Consider the following 21,568-nt stretch of genomic DNA (forward strand, 5'->3'; position numbering starts at 1 on the left):
CGAGGGGCTTAGTGCCTAGTGCAGGATGGGCCAATTGACCAATGAGACGTGCGGATGGACGGAGGCGGGGAGGAAATGTATATGATGTTAACGGAGCGTGCTGATTGGTGTGAGATATTCTACAGCAGTAACACTGAGGGTGTGATTACGGCTTCTATAATGGATCATTTGTTGGGAGGGCTCCTCCGGGAGAGACGCTTGATGTGAGATGGGAACAGGAGATGTGGAATGGCTTGACGGAGTGGGAGAAACCTCCGTACAGACAGAGAAAGGTGGGTTTGATATACATAGTTACGGGGCTGCTGATGTAGGACCAGAGAAGTACAGAAACAGACAGACAGGCAGAACATCGGGCCCATTGCAGTGGATACATAGAGGCAAATACAAACAGGTAGATAGAGAAATGGACCCTATTGCACTGTATTTTAGTCTTGGTGCAGGGCCAAGGTCAGAGAGACAACAGAGGACCAGACAGACTGACCAGAGAGAGGAACCAGACAGACAGACCAGAGAGAGGAACCAGACAGACTGACCAGAGAGAGGAACCAGACAGACTGACCAGAGAGAGGAACCAGACAGACTGACCAGAGAAAGGAAACCAGACAGACAGACTGACGGACAAGAGAGAGGAACCAGACCGACAGACGGACCAGAGAGAGGAACCAGACAGACAGACCAGAGAGAGGAACCAGACAGACTGACCAGAGAGAGGAAGGGGGGTGACATCACATCCTGTTTGAGCCACAGCGAGGTCTAGTTTTCTGTCTTTAACCAGACAGACTGATACAGAGAGGAACCAACTGACAGACTGACCAGAATTAACTTTTACAACATCAACAGAAACAAATGCAGAGGAAATGAATTTATACAAAAGACAGAGGAGACTGAAGCTTGCTATCAGGTAAAAGATGAATCCCAGACCTTTGATACATCATCACCGTGTCGGACCAGAGAGAGGAACCAGACAGACAGACCAGAGAGGAACCAGACAGACTGACCAGAGAGAGGAACCAGACAGACTGACCAGAGAGAGGAAACCAGACAGACTGACCAGAGAGAGGAACCAGACAGACAGACCAGAGAGAGGAAACCAGACAGACAGACCAGAGAGAGGAACCAGACAGACAGACCAGAGAGAGGAACCAGACAGACTGACCAGAGAGAGGAACCAGACAGACTGACCAGAGAGAGGACCCAGACAGACTGACGGACGAGAGAGAGGAACCAGACAGACAGACAGATGGACCAGAGAGAGGAACCAGAAAAACAGACAAGACGGACTAGAGAGAGGAACCAGACAGACAGACGAACCAGAGAGGGAGACCAGACAGACAGACGGACCAGAGAGAGGGACCAGACAGACAGACAGACCAGAGAGAGGGACCAGACAGACAGACAGACCAGAGAGAGGGACCAGACAGACAGACGGACCAGAGGGAGGGACCAGACAGACAGACAAGACGTACCCGGACCAGGTTGAACCCGGGCTCTCCCTTGCGGTGCATGGTCGTCAGGGTGCTCTGCAGGGTCCTCCAGGTGACCGTCTTGCCGCTGCCCGTCTTGCCCACGATCATGGTGGAGTGTCTGGAGTTCTTGGTCTCGTACAGCTGGATGACCTTGGTCAGGGTGAAGGGGGTCACCTGCAGACAGGCCTGCCGCAGCTCCGCCTCGATCGTCTCTCGCAGCTTCGGGGAGAGGAAGGGAGGAAGGGATGGACGGAGAGAAAGAAGCAGATACAGAGACAGCGGGACGGATAGACAGAGTTAGTGAAACAGTATTCAGGGCTACTAGCTAAGGTCTGCCCTGGGGCATCTGGTACAGAGCAGTCAGAGGGTCTGAATTATACATCTGAACAACGCTGACCAACACAAGCATTCAGTGTATTTACAACGCAACAATGTAAACATTGTAAACATTATCTCTACTCCAACCTCCCAACCCCTCCCGATTCATGCACCTGTACCAGTGGGACTGGGAGAGACTGTTTATAAGCAGGCCAAATAAACAGCTAGATGAATAAATCTCAGCCTCGCTCCCTCTCTCTCTCTCTCTCTCTCTCTCTCTCTCTCTCTCTCTCTCTCTCTCTCTCCACACACACACACACAACATGCAGAGTGGAGCAGCTCAACACACTGAATTATTTATGGAGATGTGATGCGGCATTTGTCAACTTGGCTCACTCACGTCTCGGTAGTGTGAAAAGCAGATGGCACATTTTAGAGACGGCAGTCGCGTGTGGAGAGAGAGGAAGAGAGCGAGAGAGAGTGAGGGGGAGGGAGGGAGTAGAGAGATGGAAGGATGGGTGGATGGAATGACAGCTCTCCAGAAGTGTCTCGCTCCCACACTCCTCCGCTCCTCAGTCCCACCACGGGTTCACCAGACCGCTAACGTGTATGTGCCCCCCCCCACATCATCAGACAAAAGCACAGTGAGTGTCCGTTACCTGAAGCAGAGAACTTGTAGTTCTCAGAGACTCGTTCATTAGTTAATGCATTACGTCCATCTGCTTTGACAGGCTCCAACGAAACTGGGAAGCCACTTTATTGTTCACTAAAGGTGGGGATTTCCATGGTGGGGAGGTGTGTGTGTGTGTGTGTGTGTGTGTGTGTGTGTGTGTGTGTGTGTGTGTGTGTGTGTGTGTGAATAGGTACCTTTCCGTAGTCGATAGTAGGGGTCTCCACTGCGGGGAAGAGGTCCTGGATGATTCCGTTGAACAGCGGCAGGTCGACGGAGGCCAGCTTCGCGATGTTCATGTCTTTCATAGACATCAGCAGGATCTGATCAGGGGTAAGAGGTCAGGGGGTGACATCACATCCTGTTTGAGCCACAGCGAGATCTAGTTTTCTGTCTTTAACATGAAATGACTTTAAATACAACTGTACGTCGACTCAACTGTACACAAGGTTCTCGTTCAATCACCACCGAATTAACTTTTACAACATCAACAGAAACAAATGCGAGGAACTATGAATTTATACAAAAGTACAGAGGAACGACTGAAGCTTGCTATCAGGTAAAAGATGAATCCTTTTCAAGTTTTAGTCCTCTTTGATACATCATCACCGTGTCAGGCACCCCTTCAGGTGTCAAACTCTCATCTGCATTCTGTGTCTCTCAAACACACACACACACACACACACACACACACACACACACACACACACACACACACACACACACACACACACACACACACACACACACACACACACACACACACACACACACACACACACACACACACACACACACACACACACACACACACACACACACACACACACAGGTCAGATGGATTGAATTACAGGTCTATTTAGGAGATTAACAGAAAAGTGCTGTTGGACAATTTATTCAAATGGAGATTTCTATCTTTCTTTTGCTCCCTGCCTGCCCGCCCGCCTGCCAGCCAGCCAGCCAGCCAGCCAGCCCGCCCGCCCGCCAGCCTGCCCGCCTGCCAGCCCGCCTGCCAGCCAGCCAGCCAGCCATACTCTGTCTCTTAAGACTTTTTATCTTTCTCTCTAGAAATGGACTCACAGGTCATCTAATTGAACCCAATGCTGGAAGGTGAGCAGAAGTATAGCCGTGTAGTTCTCTGCAGTCAGTTGCACTGCTGTTACTGTACACCCTGGTCAGTTGAAGTGAGTCGTTTCACTGTACCTCCTCGTCGGCCACGTCGGAGCAGACACGTCTCTTCTTGCCAGCGTAGCGGAGCAGCGAGGTCAGGGCACGCAAGCCAAAGTCATAGTGGTCTTGTTTCGACAGCTGCTGCACTGCCAGAGAGTACAGGGTGAATACCTTCTTAGCCAGCAGCTGGAGAGAGAAGCAGGGGGGGGGGCATGAAAGATAGGATGGGAGCGAGAGAGGAGAAGGAAGAGGAGGAGAGGGGAAGATAGAGGGGGGCAGAAATAGAAGAAAGGGAAATGGAGTCAGTAACCACATCTACCCATCACTACTTAATGACCCTAGAGCATAGCGTGAAGGATAGGCCTCTCATATTTTAATTTAACCTTTATTTAACTAGGCAAGTCAGTTAAGAACAAACTCTTACTTACTATGACGGCCTACCCTGGCCAAACAGAACAAAAATAAAACTGTAACAATTTTTCACTGAGTTAAGAGTTCATATTTATTTTATTAGGCAAGTCAGTTAAGAACAAATTCATATTTTCAATGACGGCCTAGAAACAGTGGGTTAACTGCCTGTTCAGGGAATACAGATATGCATCTATTGGTCACAGAACCCTTAAAAAAATGGCCTCTCAATGGGCCTCAGGATTTTGTCACAGCAATTTCGTGCATTCAAATTCCCCATCTATAAAATACAATTGTATTCGTTGTCTGTAGCTTATGCCTGCCAATACCATAACCCCATCACCACTATGGGGCACTCTGCTGATGTCAACATTGTGAACAAATCCTTCGCCCACACGACACAATACATGTGCTCTGCGGTTGTAAGGCCCGGTTGGACGCATTGCCAAATTCTCTAAAACGATTTTGGTAGAGAAATGAACATTCAATTATTTGGCAAAAGCTATGGTGGACATTCCTGCAGTAGGCATGCCAGTTGCATGCTCCCTCAAAACATCTGAGGCATTGTGTTGTGTGATAAAACTGCACATTTTAGAGTGGCCTTTTATTGTCCCCAGCACAAGGTGCACCTGTGTAATTATCATGCTGTTTAATCAGCTTCTTGATATGCCACACCTGTCTGGTGAATGGATTATCTTGGCAAAGGAGAAATGCTCACAAACAGAGATGTAAACAAATTTGTGGACAAAATTTGAGAGAATTAAGCTTTTTTGTGCATATGGAAAACATTTGGGATCCTTTATTTCAGCTCATGAAACATGGTGCCAACACTTTACACGTTGCGTTTATATTTTTGTTCAGTGTATGAAGTCACCTAGCTAGTGGCGTTGTATCATCATATAACCTGGTCATGTGAAACCTGTCTTATAGACATGTCTGTCTGTCTGTCTGTCTGTCTGTCTGTCTGTCTGTCTGTCTGTCTGTTTGTTCGCTGACCTGCCAGCTAGAGAGAGACAGACAGACTAGAAAATACGCTATGAAGATGCCCTGCCCTACAGCAGACAGCTTGACAGACACTGGCTGTCATGATCCCCTCTTGGCAAGCAGGCTGTGTGTGTGTGTTGTGTGTGAGGAGCGTCCATCACATGGTCACCCCTTCGTCTCGCTCCTCCTGTCCTCCAGTCTTCTATCTCAGCAAGGGAAGCTGTGTGTGTGTGTGTGTGTGTGTGTGTGTGTGTGTGTGTGTGTGTGTGTGTGTGTGTGTGTGTGTGTGTGTGTGTGTCGTAGAGAGGTAACATCTGAGTATGTATGAGAAAGATGTCAGTGGGTTTGTGTATGCTTTTGAGTCAGCATATGAGGAAGATAGTGAGTGTACATTACTGTAATGTAGTGTGAGTGAGTGAGTGAGTGAGTGAGTGAGTGAGTGAGTGAGTGAGTGAGTGAGTGAGTGAGTGAGTGAGTAAGAGAGTATGAAGGGCTCCTGGGTTACCATGTCAGCTTGTTCTCTTCACTTCTCCCTTCATGCGCTTCAGTGACACACAATCGCTCATGCACACAGTTACGCATAACACACACACACACACACACACAAACGCTCATGCACATAGTTACGCACACACACACACACACAATCGCTCATGCACACAGTTACACACACACACACACACACAATCGCTCATGCACACAGTTACGCAAGCACACACACACACACAAACGCACATGCACACAGTTACGCATAACACACACACACACACAAACGCACATGCATACGCACAGGCCTACACACACAGCGTTGTCATGCAAGGCAGAGCAGACGATGGGCTCACGGGAAGCAAATCCTCTTTCCTGTCTGTTCCAGCTCACAGAATACAGAATACGCTACACACTCTCAAAACAGGCCAAAGCAGACCAAAATAGGCCAAACACCTAGGCCAAAAAGCCCCATGCTAGCAGATAGGGGTTATTTCTGCATGGCTCTGATGGTGATGGTAGCACCCCATCAGGGACAGGGACAATATCTCTTTGACACACATGCAATGAGAGGGTGTGTGTGTGTGTGTGTCAAGGGGACCTGAGATGTGTGTATGTTGGCCTGGGTTCAGCTGGCATTGGGCTTGGTTGGCATTGGGGTGTTAGTGGTTTAAAGCAGGCGTGAACAGCCTCTCCCTCTCTTCTTTCCTCTCTCCAGTCCCTGTCTCTTTCCGTCGGTCTGTATCTCCTCCCTCCATTTCTACATATTTCCTTATCCTCCACCTTCCCTCCCTTCGTCTCTCTCCCTCCCTTGTTCCCTCCGTCTGTGCCAGGGCTGGAGTGGTTGTGTTGTGTTCTGGTCTCTCTCCCTCCCTCCGTCTCTACCTCCCTCCGTCTCTAGGGCCTCCCTCCCTTGTTCCCTCCATGTTCCCTCCCTCTGTGCCAGGGCTGGAGTGGTTGTGTTGTGTTCTGGTCTCTCTCCCTCCTTGTGTGCCAGGGCTGGAGTGGTTGTGTTGTGTTCTGGTCTCTCTCCCTCCGTCTCTACCTCCCTCCCTTGTTCCCTCCCTCTGTGCCAGGGCTGGAGTGGTTGTGTTGTGTTCTGGTCTCTCTCCCTCCCTCCGTCTCTACCTCCCTCCCTTGTTCCCTCCCTCTGTGCCAGGGCTGGAGTGGTTGTGTTGTGTTCTGGTCCGTCTCTACCTCCCTCCCTGTTCCCTCCCTCTGTGCCAGGGCTCTGGTCTCTCTCCCTCCGTCTCTACCTCCCTCCCTTGTTCCCTCCCTCTGTGCCAGGGCTGGAGTGGTTGTGTTGTGTTCTGGTCTCTCTCCCTCCCTCCGTCTCTACCTCCCTCCCTTGTTCCCTCCCTCTGTGCCAGGGCTGGAGTGGTTGTGTTGTGTTCTGGTCTCTCTCCCTCCGTCTCTACCTCCCTCCCTTGTTCCCTCCCTCTGTGCCAGGGCTGGAGTGGTTGTGTTGTGTTCTGGTCTCTCTCCCTCCCTCCTCTCTACCTCCCTCCCTTGTTCCCTCCCCTGCCAGGGCCTCCCTCCCTGTTCCCTCTCCCTCTGTGCCAGGGCTGGAGTGGTTGTGTTGTGTTCTGTCTCTACCTCCCTCCCTTGTTCTCCCTCTTGCCAGGGCTGGAGTGGTTGTGTTGTGTTCTGGTCTCTCTCCCTGTTCATCTGCTGTTATTTGTGGTGTTCATTTAACAGTGGTTGTGTTGTGTTCTGGTCTCTCTCCCTCCGTCTCTACCTTCCCTTTTGCCAGGGCTGGAGTGGTTGTGTTGTGTTCTGGTCTCTCTCCTCCGTCTCACCTCCCTCCCTTGTTCCCTCCCCTCTGTAGGGCTGGAGTGGTTGTGTTGTGTTCTGGTCTCTCTCCCTCCGTCTCTACCTCCCTCCCTTGTTCCCTCCCTCTGTGCCAGGGCTGGAGTGGTTGTGTTGTGTTCTGGTCTCTTTCCCACCTCTTGTTCATCTGCTGTTATTTGTGGTGTTCATTTAACACCCCCTATTCTTTCTCTGGCAGTTAATTACCGTTCCCAACAGGAGACCACACGCCACTGCTGTTTGGGGCGTGTGTGCCTGTGTGTGGATGGGGAGGGTGTTTGAGAAGTTTGATAAAGGTTAACCCATAACAGTCTAAGCCGGGGGGTCTACTAAACTATATGGCATTTCTTTAAGAAGGTCATACCAAGGATCATTTAGCTATTTGATTTAGATTTTTATAAATAAATATGAAAAAATATTTCATAAAACATGCTACAGACAGAAGTTGGCAGTACTGACTTCAGACGAGCACCATCGAGGGGTCACAATAGTTTGTAGGCCAAATCGTTCGGATGCTACAGATGATTTGGGGAGAAGACTGATTTTCGGGAGGTCTCATGGTCTGACAAACACCACTCCAGCTCTGTCTCCTTCCACTGCAGATGTGGAAGCGTGATATCAGTGGATTGAGACGCATCCAATGCATAAAAACCAGATATCTCTGGTTAAACTGGTGGATATATATGGCTATTGTTTATTATTATGCTAATAAAGAATTTGCGGGAGGCGCGGACAGCGACTCTAGGGGTTTAACAAAGGGTGAACATGGGTAAGTGTAGTGAAAGTTTGGCGTGTGTGTGTGTGTTGGTGTTGAAGCCTCAGGTGTGTGTTATAGGTTGTTATTGAAGCGCGGGTGGGACTGGGAGGGTGCTCTGGTGCAGAAGTGAATTTGAATCTTGTTAAACACATGCTGCGGAAGCAAGCACACACACACACACACAGCCCCCCTGTGAGTCAGCATTAATCCTGCTCCGGCTCTGGTCCCAGTGATCTGTGTGTGTGTTTGTGTGTGTGTGTGCCATGATTCCATGCCTTCATCCGATTCAATAGGAGTCCCACTGTAGATAATCCCATAACATCCTGGCCGCCCTCCAAATCCCACTGACACTCATCTCAGAGCACGAGGCAGCGTGTGTGTGTGTGTGTGCACATTCCTTCCTGTATCTGTGTGTGTGTGTTCCAGGGTTTTTCTCTCTGCCCATGGCAAAATGTGTAGAATTGCAAGAAGTTGAACTGTTCTACGCCACTAGTTGATACTTATTCAAAGGGTTGCTGGATCGAATCCCCGAGCTGACGAGGTAAAAAAATCTGTCGTTCTGCCCCTGAACAAGGCAGTTAACCTACTGTTCCCTGGTAGGCCGTCATTGTAAGTAAGAATTTGTTCTTAACTGACTTGCCTAGTTAAATAAAGGTTAAATGTATTTATTTTATTTTCTATTCAGTACCAGTGACTGGCGCGCTGTCTCTGCGCCTCCGGGTCTGTCCAGTGTCTCAAGGCCACTGTCTTTTGCACGCAGAAATCTTTGGTCTCTGGCCGCCACAGTGGCACAAAGAGCGAGATGTCCTTTAGAACGGTGTCGTACCCGGACAGAAGGTCTATTTAGCAAGGAAAAGCCAATGTGCATAACCAATTGAAAGTTTGTTTGGTAGAAATTAGGGCAGTCAAAAGTGAACACGTTAATTACAGTTACCGGTCAAAATTTGAGGGCAGGCCTCCTGGGTGGCACTGTGGTTAAGGCCGCTGTACTACAGCGCCAGCTGTGCCACCAGAGACTCTGGGTTCACGCCCAGCATCGTCCGGGTTAGGGAGGGGTTGGCCGGTAGGGATATCCTTGTTTCATCGCGCACCAGCGACTCCTGTGGTGGGCCGGGCGCAGTGCGCGCTAGCCAAGGTTGCCAGGTGCACAGTGTTTCCTCCGACACATTGGTGCAGCTGGCTTCCGGGTTGGATGCACACTGTGTTAAGAAGCAGTGCGGCTTGGTTGGGTTGTGTATCGGAGGACGCATGACTTTCAACCTTCGTCTCTCCCGAGTCCATATGGGAGTTGATGCGATGAGACAAGATAGTAGCTAAAAACAATTGGATACCACGAAATTGGGGAGAAAAAGGGGTAAAATTAAAATAAAATTGAAGTGCAACACTACAACACGCACCCCTTTTTCAAGCGCAATACTCAATGTGCGTGTGCGCTCCCAGTCTGTGCCGCTAGCAGTCTGTCTCTCTTGTGGCACTTGAACATCCACTACGCACACAGCTTTGAGCAAACATTTTGAAGGAAAACTTACAGGAGGTTCAATCATAAACACATTCCCAGGTGTTTCTTTCGATAGCAAGATAACAGTGGCTAGCTAGCTATGCTAACATTAGCTAGCTAACCAAACGAGAATGTTTACAATACCATGGCTGAAAGCCTCTTGGTTCAAGTCTAATTTCCCACAATGATTTTATTCAGAACAGGACATGCATTCCGTTTAGCTAAGATTTAAGCAAATGTGACCCTTTTCAGGAAGCTAGGCATTTGTCGCACATCACTATTTCACAGGAGAGGTATTTGAACATTATAAATGTTTTTTTATGCGTTTTTTTGGCAGAAATGCCTTCTGGAACATGTGAACTTTCATGTGCCTTAATAACAAGTGTGTATGCCATCGGTAAACACCAATAAAATTGTTAAATTACGAGCCTAGTTGGTTTAGCCACGGAAAAACACAGGAACCTTCCCACGAGACATGATTGGCTGAGATAATGGATGGGCTGGACATGCCGAGAGATGAGTTTTGATTGGTCTGCCATGTAGCGTGCTTCTGTCTATAACATGAGCTGCTCAGTATGTGTAGATCATCCTTTCTACTGCAGCTTTTTTGAAAGGTATCATGAAGAACTTCAAAAGGTGTTGCTACTGCTCTCAACATTGTTGCCCTGAATTTAACAGGCGCTATCGACACAGATCAGCGGGAAAACGCTGTGATGGACTACTTTCTGGAGGACGATCGTGACATACTGACTCGCTCGGACTCTGAAAATGAATCAGTCGATGAGGAAATCTCTGATTTCGGTAGAAACATTTTAATTGAACCAGACATTGTAGAGTCTTCTGATGACAGTGATGGGGAAGAAACGGCGATCAACAGTGTTGTTGTCACAGAAAAGTTGACAGAGTTTTAAAATCAGTGGAATGCCTGGTGGAAGCAAAGAGATTATGCAAATGTTGAGGGGGAGGGGGGGGGGGGTCAAAAACAGAACATAGAAGGCTGTTGTATAAAACATCTTCAAACTAAGGGCAACCATGGCATCCATGACAGAGAGTTAGAATCATTTATCATGTATACCAGTCTAGCTACACTTTCTTATGTTGTTAGAAAATCGCTTTCATTGCAAGTTAAAGCATACTGTTAGCTAGCTAGCTAGCTAATGTTAAGTGAATGATCTGTGTAGTAATATTATTTGTATCCCAGAAAGCCATTTTAAATGCTAGTTATAGCCTAATGTTAGCTAGCTAGCTAACATTGAACCTATTTGGTTAGCTTTAGCTACCTGCAGTCGGTGGCTGTATTTAGTTTTCATGCAAGTGAGGGCTGAGAATCCACTCTCACATAGGTACGTGGTTGCAAAGGGCATCAGTGTCTTAACAGGTCGATTTGCCAAGGCAAATGTTAATGCAGACAGAGAAGAGCTCCAACTTCTTAATCATAGCTTCAATTTTGTCCCACACATTGAATATAGTTGCGAAGATTCCCTGTAAATCCTAGATTCAGATCATTCAGGCGAGAAAAAACATCACCCAGATAGGCCAGTTGTGTGAGAAACTTGTCACCCAGTACTTTAAAAATATCCTCTCATGTTGGCCTGGTTTCCAGTGGTGTGCAGAAGAGGATGTCTTCCTTAATTGACCGCCCCATAAACGTAACAGACATATACCAGGAGCTGTGCCAGGCCCGCCACGTCTGTTGACTCATCCAGCTGTAACGCATAGAATTCACCGGCTTGTGTGCAAAGCATTAATTGTTTCAAAACATCTCCTGCCATGTTACTGATGCGTCGTGAAACAGCGTTGTTTGATGAAGGTATTATCTGTGTCGTTTTTTGGGACTTATTCCCCCAGCATTGTCCCAGCCATATCCGCGGCAGCACGAAGAGTGAAGTCCTCCACAATAGTATGGAGCCTGCCTGTCTTAGCCACTCAGTAGCTCAACATATAAGACGCTTCTTAACTCCTTCTTATTAATGGTATCTGTTGCTTTTATACATGTCTTACTACCCAGAAGTTGTCTTAATACTCACTCCGTCATCATGAAGTGCTTTGAGAGACTAGTCAAGGACCATATCACCTCCACCCTACCTGACACCCTAGACCCACTCCAATTTGCTTACTGCCCAAATAGGTCCACAGACGATGCAATCTCAACCACACTGCACACTGCCCTAACCCATCTGGACAAGAGGAATACCTATGTGAGAATGCTGTTCATCGACTACAGCTCGGCATTTAACACCATAGTACCCTCCAAGCTCGTCATCAAGCTCGAGACCCTGAGTCTCGACCCCGCCCTACCTGCCCTCCAGGACACCTACACCACCCGATGTTACAGGAAGGCCCTAAAGATCATCAAGGACAACAACCACCCGAGCCACTGCCTGTTAACCCCGCTATCATCCAGAAGGCGAGGTCAGTACAGGTGCATCAAAGCTGGGACCGAGAGACTGAAAAACAGCTTCTATCTCAAGGCCATCAGACTGTTAAACAGCCACCACTAACATTGAGTGGCTGCTGCCAACACACTGACTCAACTCCAGCCACTTTAATAATGGGAATTGATGGGAAATGATGTAAAATATATCACTAGCCACTTTAAACAATGCTACCTAATATAATGTTTACATACCCTACATTATTCATCTCATATGTATACGTATATACTGTACTCTATATCATCTACTGCATCTTTATGTAATACATGTATCACTAGCCACTTTAACTATGCCACTTTGTTTACATACTCATCTCATATGTATATACTGTACCCGATACCATCTACTGTATCTTGCCTATGCCGCTCTGTACCATCACTCATTCATATATCTTTATGTACATATTCTTTATCCCCTTACACTTGTGTGTATAAGGCAGTAGTTTTGGAATTGTTAGTTAGATTACTTGTTGGTTATTACTGCATTGTCGGAACTAGAAGCACAAGCATTTCGCTACACTCGCATTAACATCTGCTAACCATGTGTATGTGACAAATAAAATTTGATTTGATTAAAACTCCTGTGGAAGGCCTCCCGAGTGGTGCGGTGTTCTCAGACACTGCATCACTAGTGATCCTGGTTTGAGTCCAGGCTGTCGCAGCTGGCCAGGACCGGGAGACCCATGGGGTGGCGCCAAATGGGCCCAGCGTCGTCCGGGTTAGTGAGGGTTTGGCCGGCAGGGATGTCCTTATGCCATCGCGAACTAGCAACTCCTGTGGCAGGCCGGGCACAGTGTACGCTGACACGGTCACCAGGTGTACGGTGTTTCCTCTGACACATTGGTGCGGCTGGCTTCTGGGTTAAGTGGGCATTGTGTCAAGAAGCAGTGTGGCTTGGTTGGGTTGTGTTTCGGAGGACGCACGGCTCTCGACCTTCGACTTTTCTCCCGAGTCCGTATGGGAGTTGCAGTGATGAGACATGACTGTAACTTCCAATTGGATAACATGACATTGGGGAGAAAAAGGGGTTACAAAAACAACAAAAACCCAAACAAGAAACTAAATGTCTGCACAAGAGTGTCATTGAATTGTGAGATAGTACTTTTGCACATATAACACACTGTGGCTGAGGAAAGGCACTACTCCCAATATAAGTGCATCAGATTCACAACTGTCAGTGTCCATGCTTGCTGGGCTAACAACAAATGTAGAATGACTGATGCTAGCATTGGATGTGCTCGTGGAAGCAGAACAACTTGTCGTCGACAGGTGCAGGTGTAGTACTGCTGGTAGTAGCAGTACTACCAGTAGAGTTGGTATGTGTCTCTATGGACGTGGGCCTTACTTTTTTAACCATTTATCCATTTTCGAGCAAACGGAATGAGCAGCAGCTACGTTTAGCTACATATGGACCGCTAGTGGAATACCCACGAGAGAGTAACGGTTAATGTGATTGGATGTTAATTATTTGACTAGGCTACCTGTATTTGTCATTGTGTTGTTATTTCCCTGAACACTAGATGTGTTGCGACTCTCGTGGGAATGAGACCAAGGTGCAGCGTGGTAGGCGTTCATGATTTTTAATAAACTGAACACCGCAACAAAATAACAAAGTAGAAAAAACGAAAGTGCACAGTTCTGTCAGGCAACAAAACAGCTAAACAGAAAATAACTCCCCACAAAACCCAAATGGAAAATCACAACTTACATATGATCCCCAATCAGAGACAACGATAGACAGCTGCCTCTGATTGGGAAGCACACTAGGCAAAAACAACAAAGAAATAGAAAACATAGATTCTCCCACCCGAGTCACAACCTGACCTAACCAAACATAGAGAATAAATAAGGATCTCTAAAGTCATGGCGTGACAAGATGGTTCCAAAAGCATTTGGGCAGTGAAACAAGGCCACTCAGGCGATTAAAAAAACTCACCCAAATGTTAAAAGAAAACTCACCCGTTGGAAAATATAAATAGACTGTTTGAAAAATGTGAATTAAAAAAAACACTTACCCCATTTTGGGAATACCTGGTCTAGAATGTCATTGTATGCTGTAGCGTTAAGATTTCCCTTCACTGGAACTAAGGGGCCTTGCCCGAACCAGTTGGCACTATGCATGGGGGGGGTAGCATTTTCCTGGTATCCACCAAACCAAGATTCGTCCATCGGACTTCCAGATAGTGAAGCGTGATTCATCACTCCAGAGAATGCCTTTCCAATACTCCAGAGTCCAATAGTGGTGAGCTTTACACCCCTCCAGCTGACATTTAGCATTGCGCATGGTGATCTTAGGCTTGTGTGCGGCTGCTCAGCCATGGAAACCCATTTCATGAAGCCCCGACGAACTGTTCTTGTGCTGACATTTTTACGCGCTACGCGCTTCAGTACTCGGCGGCCCACCTGTCAGCAACGGGTGTGGCTGAAATAGCCAAATCCACTCATTTGAAGGGGTGTCCACATACTTTTGTATATACTGTATTGTGTACCATTTTCTAGCTCTGTTTCTACTTTTATCCGATGTAAAAAACACAATTTCAAAATTTGCTACATAGAACCCGAATCCAGGTGGTGGGTCTAGAATGATCCCAATTCTTTAAGTAGCAGCTTGTGACAATGGGACTATGGGACCCCCAATCACGGCCGGATGTGATACAGCCTGGATGGCTACATTAGTTCATGTCGAAGAACATGGATCAGTAGCCTCGGCTAGATCTAATAGCTGTATGATATTTTACATGAACTCTGACATGGCTGATCTGTTGTTATTGTCTTAGAATAGTTTATTTTCTGATTTCTTCCCCGAAAATCAAAATATGTTATACCTACAACATAGTGCAACGTTATTATTTGTATGTAAACATCTTTATTTAGGGAACAATTTCAAAAAATGGCATTCATCGAGTTAATCGCACAGAAAACCATGCAATTAACTCAATGAATTGTTGTAATCGTTTTGACAACCCTAGTAGGTGTTCCAAAAATGTATTTTCCCGTGGCACAGCGCCACAGCTAAAAGAATGCAGCAGAAACACTGGTGCGTTCGTTCCTAATTCATATCTGTGTGTCATCGTCACGTAAAGTAAAATCCATATCCTGTAACATCAGATTTGTGAGACGCAGCGTAGCGGAGACAGTAAATGCAATATCCACCAGATTGATTTGATGATATGCATCTATATCTATCCTTCAGTGCCATGGGAACTCAATCTCATCTGATGATTGCTTCGCTCTCAACATAAAAGAAACGTCTATATTTCATTAACGCGCCAGTGATAATTCTACAACATATTCTTCAGAAGCCACCACGCATTGCGAGCGAACAGTGTTGAATATATACCTACCACCAGTGCAATTCATTACACTGACAAACTTATATGGAATATGAATATCTTGTTCATTTCGTTAACAGACACAGTGGGCAAGTAGGTTTTTCAGACACAGTGAAATAGTAGATATTACAGTACTATCTTGTAGTATCATAGTTAGGGTCAGGAGTTTTTCCAGGGCTTCCTGTGAGCTAAGCAGGACAAACTCTAGGCCCTATGGTCAGGAAATAATCTTCAGGCATTAAGAAGCAACACTTCAGGTCGAGAATTTTTTGTTCAAGAAAAAACCCTGTCCCTTGTCATTTACGTAGTGTTATTACCTTGAACATAAAGGTCTCTGTCACTCCCTCCCTCCCTCCATTCCTCCCTTCCTCCTTTCCTCCCTCCCTCCCTCCATTCATTCCTCCCTCCCTCCATCCATTCCTCCCTCCACTCCTCCCTCCATTCCTTCCTCTCTTCCTCCCTCCCTCCATTCTTCCATTCCTCCCTCCCTCCCTCCATTCCTCCCTCCCTCCTTTCCTCCCTCCATTCCTCCTTCCTTCCATTCTTCCATTCCTCTCTCCCTCCCTCCATTCCTCCCTCCTTTCATTCCTCCCTCCCTCCATTCCTCCCTCCCTCCATTCCTCCGTCTGTACTTGTATTACCTTGCAGTTGTTGAATCCCTCTCCGAACAGGGTGATCTCAGCGATGAGGGTGGAGTCTGGTACCACCATGGAGATAGGCCTGAACATGGACTTCAAGTTGTCAGGCAGCTCTGTACGACCGGCATAGCCTGGAGATGGAGAGAACTCTTATTAACACATGATCTCTCTCTCGCTCTATCCCCCCTCTCTCTGTCTCCCCCCTCTCTCTGCCTCCCCCTCTCTCTGTCTCCCCCTCTCTGCCTCCCCCCTCTCTCTGTCTCCCCCCTCTCTCTGTCTCCCCCCTCTCTCTGCCTCCCCCTCTCTCTGTCTCCCCCTCTCTGCCTCCTCCTCTCTCTGTCTCCCCCTCTCTGCCTCCCCCCTCTCTGCCTCCCCCTCTCTGCCTCCCCCTCTCTCTGTCTCCCCCCTCTCTCTGCCTCCCCCCTCTCTCTGTCTCCCCTTTCACTCTTTCTTCCCCACTCTTTCCCCTTCTCTCAAACACACACTAAATCTGTTTTAGAAATATGACAGTGATTCTAACTTGAAGTAAGCTAGGCTTTAGTGAACTAACACTCACACTTGACTCTTTCCCCCTTACTAGTTCTGATAGCTACTTTATTGAGGAACAAATGTACTTACTATGACTGAGAAATGTGGTTGTCCCATCTAGTTATTTTAATATGAATGCACTAACTGTAAGTCCCTCTGGATAGGAGCATCTTCTAGATGACTCAAATGTAAATCCTCATTCCTGAATGGATATCAATGAGACATTTCTCAATACTATAGTTTCATGTATGCACAGATATGTGAAATGACTGTACCAGGGTTCATGGTGATGAAGATGCCACAGGACCAGACCAGGCGGATCTCTCGTCCTTCGAAGATGAAGCTGGTGACTCCAGCAGACAGAGCAGACAGAATGGACAGGATCTGCTGAGCCACCACTGACAACACCTCAATGTTGATCCGGTTAAACTCATCAAAACAGCCCCACGCACCCGTCTAGAGACACACACAAATGATTTTAGCCGGGCATTATTTTCAACAGTGCTATGTATAACTTCTGTGCTACCTGAAAGGTAAATTGTGTTGCCTGTACAACACTGACTTAAGTGCATAACCCATTCAAGACTTTCAATGAATATGCAAAACCTAAGATGAAGTACGCTGGCTGTTTTTCAGACACACATTAAGCCTAGTTCTTCACTCAGAAGCTCCTAAGACGGACAGGATTCTTAGTCTAGTCTTAGTCTTAGGACTAGGCTCTGGGAAACCATCCTAATAACATAAGGGTGCATCTGTTTCTTCACGGTCCATTACCTGAGCCAGTCCGGAGTACATACGTCCCATGGACTTGAAGTCCATTCCATCGGAGCAGTTGACCACGATGACGTACATGCCCATAGCCTTGCCCAGGTCCTTGACCGTCTCAGTCTTCCCTGTCCCTGCTGGGCCTTTAGGAGAGCCCCCGGTGGAGGTGGAGGGCTGTGGTCAGGGTCATATAACACCTGGAAGATGAGAGAGGGAGAGAGATAGGGGTGGGGCGGGGCGGGGCGCTGAGCATCGCAGCTTCTTCAAGGTGCTGGAATTTGGCAGAGACAACTGAAATATAGTGCACTTAAGCAATAAGGCCAGAGGAGGTGTGGTATATGGCCAATATACCATGGCTAAGGCCTGTTCTTATGCACGACACAACGCACAAACCCCCGAGGTGACTTGTTGCGATTATGAACGGGTTACCAATGTAACTGGAGCAGTAAAAATACATGTTTGTCATACCCATGGTATACGGTCTGGTATACCACAGCTGTCAGCCAATCAGCATTATGCACACAAACCACCCAGTTTATAATATAATATAAACCCCAGGCGTTTCATATATTTGCTCTCTTCCAGAGCTAGCACACCTGATTCAACTTGTCAATTAATCATCCAGGCCTTAATTATTACATTTTTATATACTTTTTTCGCAAATATTGTCTTACTTACTTTAACGAAAAACTCTACGTTGTTGGTTAAGGGCTTGTCAGTAAGCATTTCACAGTGAGGTCTACACCTGCTGTATTCAGCGCATGTGACAAATCAAATTTGATTTAATTTGGGGAAATCAGTGGAGATAGAGTGCCTTGCGAATGTATTCGGCCCCCTTGAACTTTGCGACCTTTTGCCACATTTCAGGCTTCAAACATAAAGATATAAATGTCAAAGAAAGATAAAGATATAAATAAATGTCGTTCCACTTCATGATTGTGTCCCACTTGTTGTTGATTCTTCACAAAAAAATACAGTTTTATATCTTTATGTTTGAAGCCTGAAATGTGGCAAAAGGTTGCAAAGTTCAAGGGGGCCGAATACTTTCGCAAGGCACTGTAGTTTAAGGCTGCAGCAGAATTGTGAATTGTCCCCGAGGTGAGGATGAAAACCACTGATACAGGGAATAGCTAGTGTGAACTCCAAGATGTGGCCACATCTGTCCTGGGTAGATGCTAGTGTTTACCTGTCAGTGAGTGGGGTGATGACCAGTCGTCCAGAGTTACCCAGGTACTCATAGCTGTACTGGAAGTGTGTGTTGGTCTGCCTGATGATACAGTCATCCACTTCCTATGAACAGAGAGATAAAAAAAACGTTTCGAATAGACGTGATCTACCTCTTCACTTCCATCCCTCTTCCTGCTTTCTGTTCCACCTCCTCTAACCCCTCTCCGTACCGTCCCCCAGTAGAGGAGCTGGCAGAGACAGTCGAAGGCCCCTTACTCCTCTCCTCCCCCTATCCTAACCTTCTCCCAACCTCCCCCTCTCCTTTCCTCACCCCTCTTCCTTACCCCCCTCTCCTTACCTCCTCCTCTCCTCCTGACCTCTACCTCCCCTCTCCTCACCTCTTCCTGACCCCCTCTCCTCACCTCTTCCTGACCTCCCCCTCTCCTCACCTCTTCCTGACCTCCCCCTCTCCTCACCTCTTCCTGACCTCCCCCTCTCCTCACCTCCCACTCTCCTCACCTCTTCCTGACCTCCCCCCCCTCTTCCTCCTCCACATGACCTTCCCCTCTCCTCACCTCCCCCTCCTCCCCTCTCCTCACCTCTTCCTGACCCCCCCCCTCTCCTCACCTCTTCCTGACCTCCCCCTCTCCTCACCTCTCCTGACCTGACCTCCCCCCTCCTCACCTCTTCCTGACCTTCCCTCCTCACTTCTTCCTGACCCCCCTCTCCTCACCTCTTCCTGACCTCTCCTCACCTCCCTCCTGACCTCTTCCCCTCCCCCCTCCTCCTCACCTCTTCCTGACCTCCCCCTCTCCTCACCTCTTCCTGACCTCCCCCTCTCCTCATTTCCCTCCTTCCTGACCTCCCCCTCTCCTCACCTCTTCCTGACCTCTCCCTCTCCTCACCTCTTCCTGACCTCCCCCTCTCCTCACATCTTCCTGACCTCCCCCTCTCCTCACCTCTTCCTGACCTCCCCCTCTCCTCACCTCTTCCTGACCTCCCCCTCTCCTCACCTCTTCCTGACCTCTCCTCACCTCCTCCTTTCCTCCCCCTATCCTCACCTCTTCCTGATCTCCCCCTCTCCTCACCTCCTCCTTTCTCCCTCCTCCTCTCCTCACCTCCCCCTTCTCCTCACCTCTTCCTGACCTCCCCCTCTCCTCACCTCTTCCTGACCTCCCCCTCCCTCCTCCTGACCTCCCCTCTCCTCTCCTCACCTCTTCCTGACCTCCCCCTCTCCTCACCTCTTCCTGACCTCCCTCTCCTCACCTCTTCCTGACCTCCCCATCTCCTCACCTCTTCCTGACCTCCCCCTCTCCTCACCTCTTCCTGACCTTCCCCTCTCCTCACTTCTTCCTGACCTCCCCCTCTCCTCACCTCTTCCTGACCTCCCCCTCTCCTCACCTCTTCCTGACCTCCCCCTCTCCTCACCTCTTCCTGACCTCCCCCTCTCCTCACCTCTTCCTGACCTCCCCCTCTCCTCACCTCTTCCTGACCTCCCCCTCTCCTCACCTCTTCCTGACCTCTCCTTCCACCTCCCCCCTCCTCACCTCTTCCTTTCCTCCCCTCTCCTCACCTCTTCCTGACCTCCCCCTCTCCTCACTCTTCCTCCTCCCCCTCTCCTCCTTCCTTTCCTCCCCCTCCTCACCTCTTCCTGACCTCCCCCTCTCCTCACCTCTTCCTGACCTCCCCTCTCCTCACCTCAACTCTTCCTGACCTCTTCCTGACCTCCCCTCTCCTCACCTCTTCCTGACCTCTTCCCCTCTCCTCACATCTTCCTGACCTCCCCCTCTCCTCACCTCTTCCTGACCTCCCCCTCTCCTCAACTCCTCCTTTCTTCCCCCTCCTCCTTCCTCCTCCTCTCCTCACCTTCTTCCTGACCTCCCCCTCTCCTCACCTCTTCCTGACCTCCCCCTCCTCCTTCACCTCTTCCTGACCTCTCCCCTCTCCTCACCTCTTCCTGACCTCCCCCTCCTCCTCCACATCTTCCTGACCTCCCCCTCTCCTCACCTCTTCCTAACCTCCCCCTCTCCTCACCTCCTCCTTTCCTCCCCCTCTCCTCCTTTCCTCCCCCTCTTCCTGACCTCCCCCTCTCCTCACGTCCTCCTTTCCTCCCCCTCTCCTCACCTCTTCCTGACCTCACCCCCTTTCCTCCCCTCTCCTCCTCTTCCTGACCTCCCCCTCTCCTCAACCCCCTCCTTTCCTCCCCCTCTCCTCCTCCTGACCTCCCCCTCTTCCCTTCCTGACCTCCTCTCCTCACCTCTTCCTGACCTCCCCCTCTCCTCACCTCTTCCTGACCTCCTCCTTTCCTTCTCCCCCTTCCACCTCCCCCTTCCTGACCTCTTCCTTTCCCCCTCTCCTCACCTCTTCCTGACCTCCCCCTCTCCTCACCTCCTCCTTTCCTCCCCCTCTCCTCACCTTCTCCCAGTAGAGGCGGAGCTGGCAGAGCCAGTCGAAGGCATTGACGTCGTTGCAGCCCGTCTTAGCCAGCTTGTCGATGACGTCGCGGTCATGCACCTCCACGGTGACCAGAGCAACGATCTTCAGCCGCAGGATCTTAGACAGGTTCCCCCGGATGGCGTCAGAGTAACGGTGCAGCATGGACACCTGGCGGGCAGGGACAAAGGTTAAAGAGTCCGGTACGGTCCCTGGTTAATTCTCGGTGGAGCGACGGTTCATCATCACTCATACTGTTGGAGGCTACTCTGAGCAGTAGAGTTTCACCACTCATAATGTCTTATTGATAACATAGTGCTGCCCTTTTCTCTCTCTCACCTGTTTCTTCTTCAAGGACTTGAGGGCAGACTTGTCGGCCCTCTCCTTGCCGGTGATCAGAGACTTGGTGACGTCAGCGGTCCACTGGATCTGACTGGCTGTGATCAGCATCTGGACGGGAGGGACACAGCAATGAAGTTCAAAGTTCAAAACTTTGGTGTCCATTCTAGGTGGACATTTGCTTTTGTGATGTCCATTTTGTAGCACCAGAAGGCACAGAGACAGACAGCGAGAGTGTTCAATAAGGACTGACATTCAGAGAGAGAGAGAGAGAGAGAGAGAGAGAGAGAGAGAGAGAGAGAGAGGGGGAAAAAGAGAGTGTGAGAGAGAGAGACAGAGAGAGAGAGAGAGAGAGACAGAGAGAGA

At 48.8% G+C, this 21,568-nt stretch overlaps 1 protein-coding gene across 1 annotated transcript in view; it reads right to left on the bottom strand.

Moving 5' to 3' along the window:
* dnah2 (dynein, axonemal, heavy chain 2) overlaps window positions 1–21,568 on the bottom strand; it is a 232,309-nt gene that overhangs the window by 93,154 nt on the left and 117,587 nt on the right. Inside the window, 10 exon segments of the mRNA XM_064939126.1 lie at window positions 1,467–1,685; window positions 2,652–2,777; window positions 3,658–3,810; window positions 15,974–16,101; window positions 16,774–16,954; window positions 17,273–17,423; window positions 17,425–17,460; window positions 18,450–18,553; window positions 20,846–21,034; window positions 21,203–21,313. Of these exon segments, the coding sequence (XP_064795198.1) occupies window positions 1,467–1,685; window positions 2,652–2,777; window positions 3,658–3,810; window positions 15,974–16,101; window positions 16,774–16,954; window positions 17,273–17,423; window positions 17,425–17,460; window positions 18,450–18,553; window positions 20,846–21,034; window positions 21,203–21,313 (1,398 nt within the window).

The sequence above is a fragment of the Oncorhynchus masou genome, chromosome 27, assembly GCF_036934945.1.
Source record: "Oncorhynchus masou masou isolate Uvic2021 chromosome 27, UVic_Omas_1.1, whole genome shotgun sequence".
Lineage (NCBI taxonomy): Eukaryota > Metazoa > Chordata > Actinopteri > Salmoniformes > Salmonidae > Oncorhynchus > Oncorhynchus masou.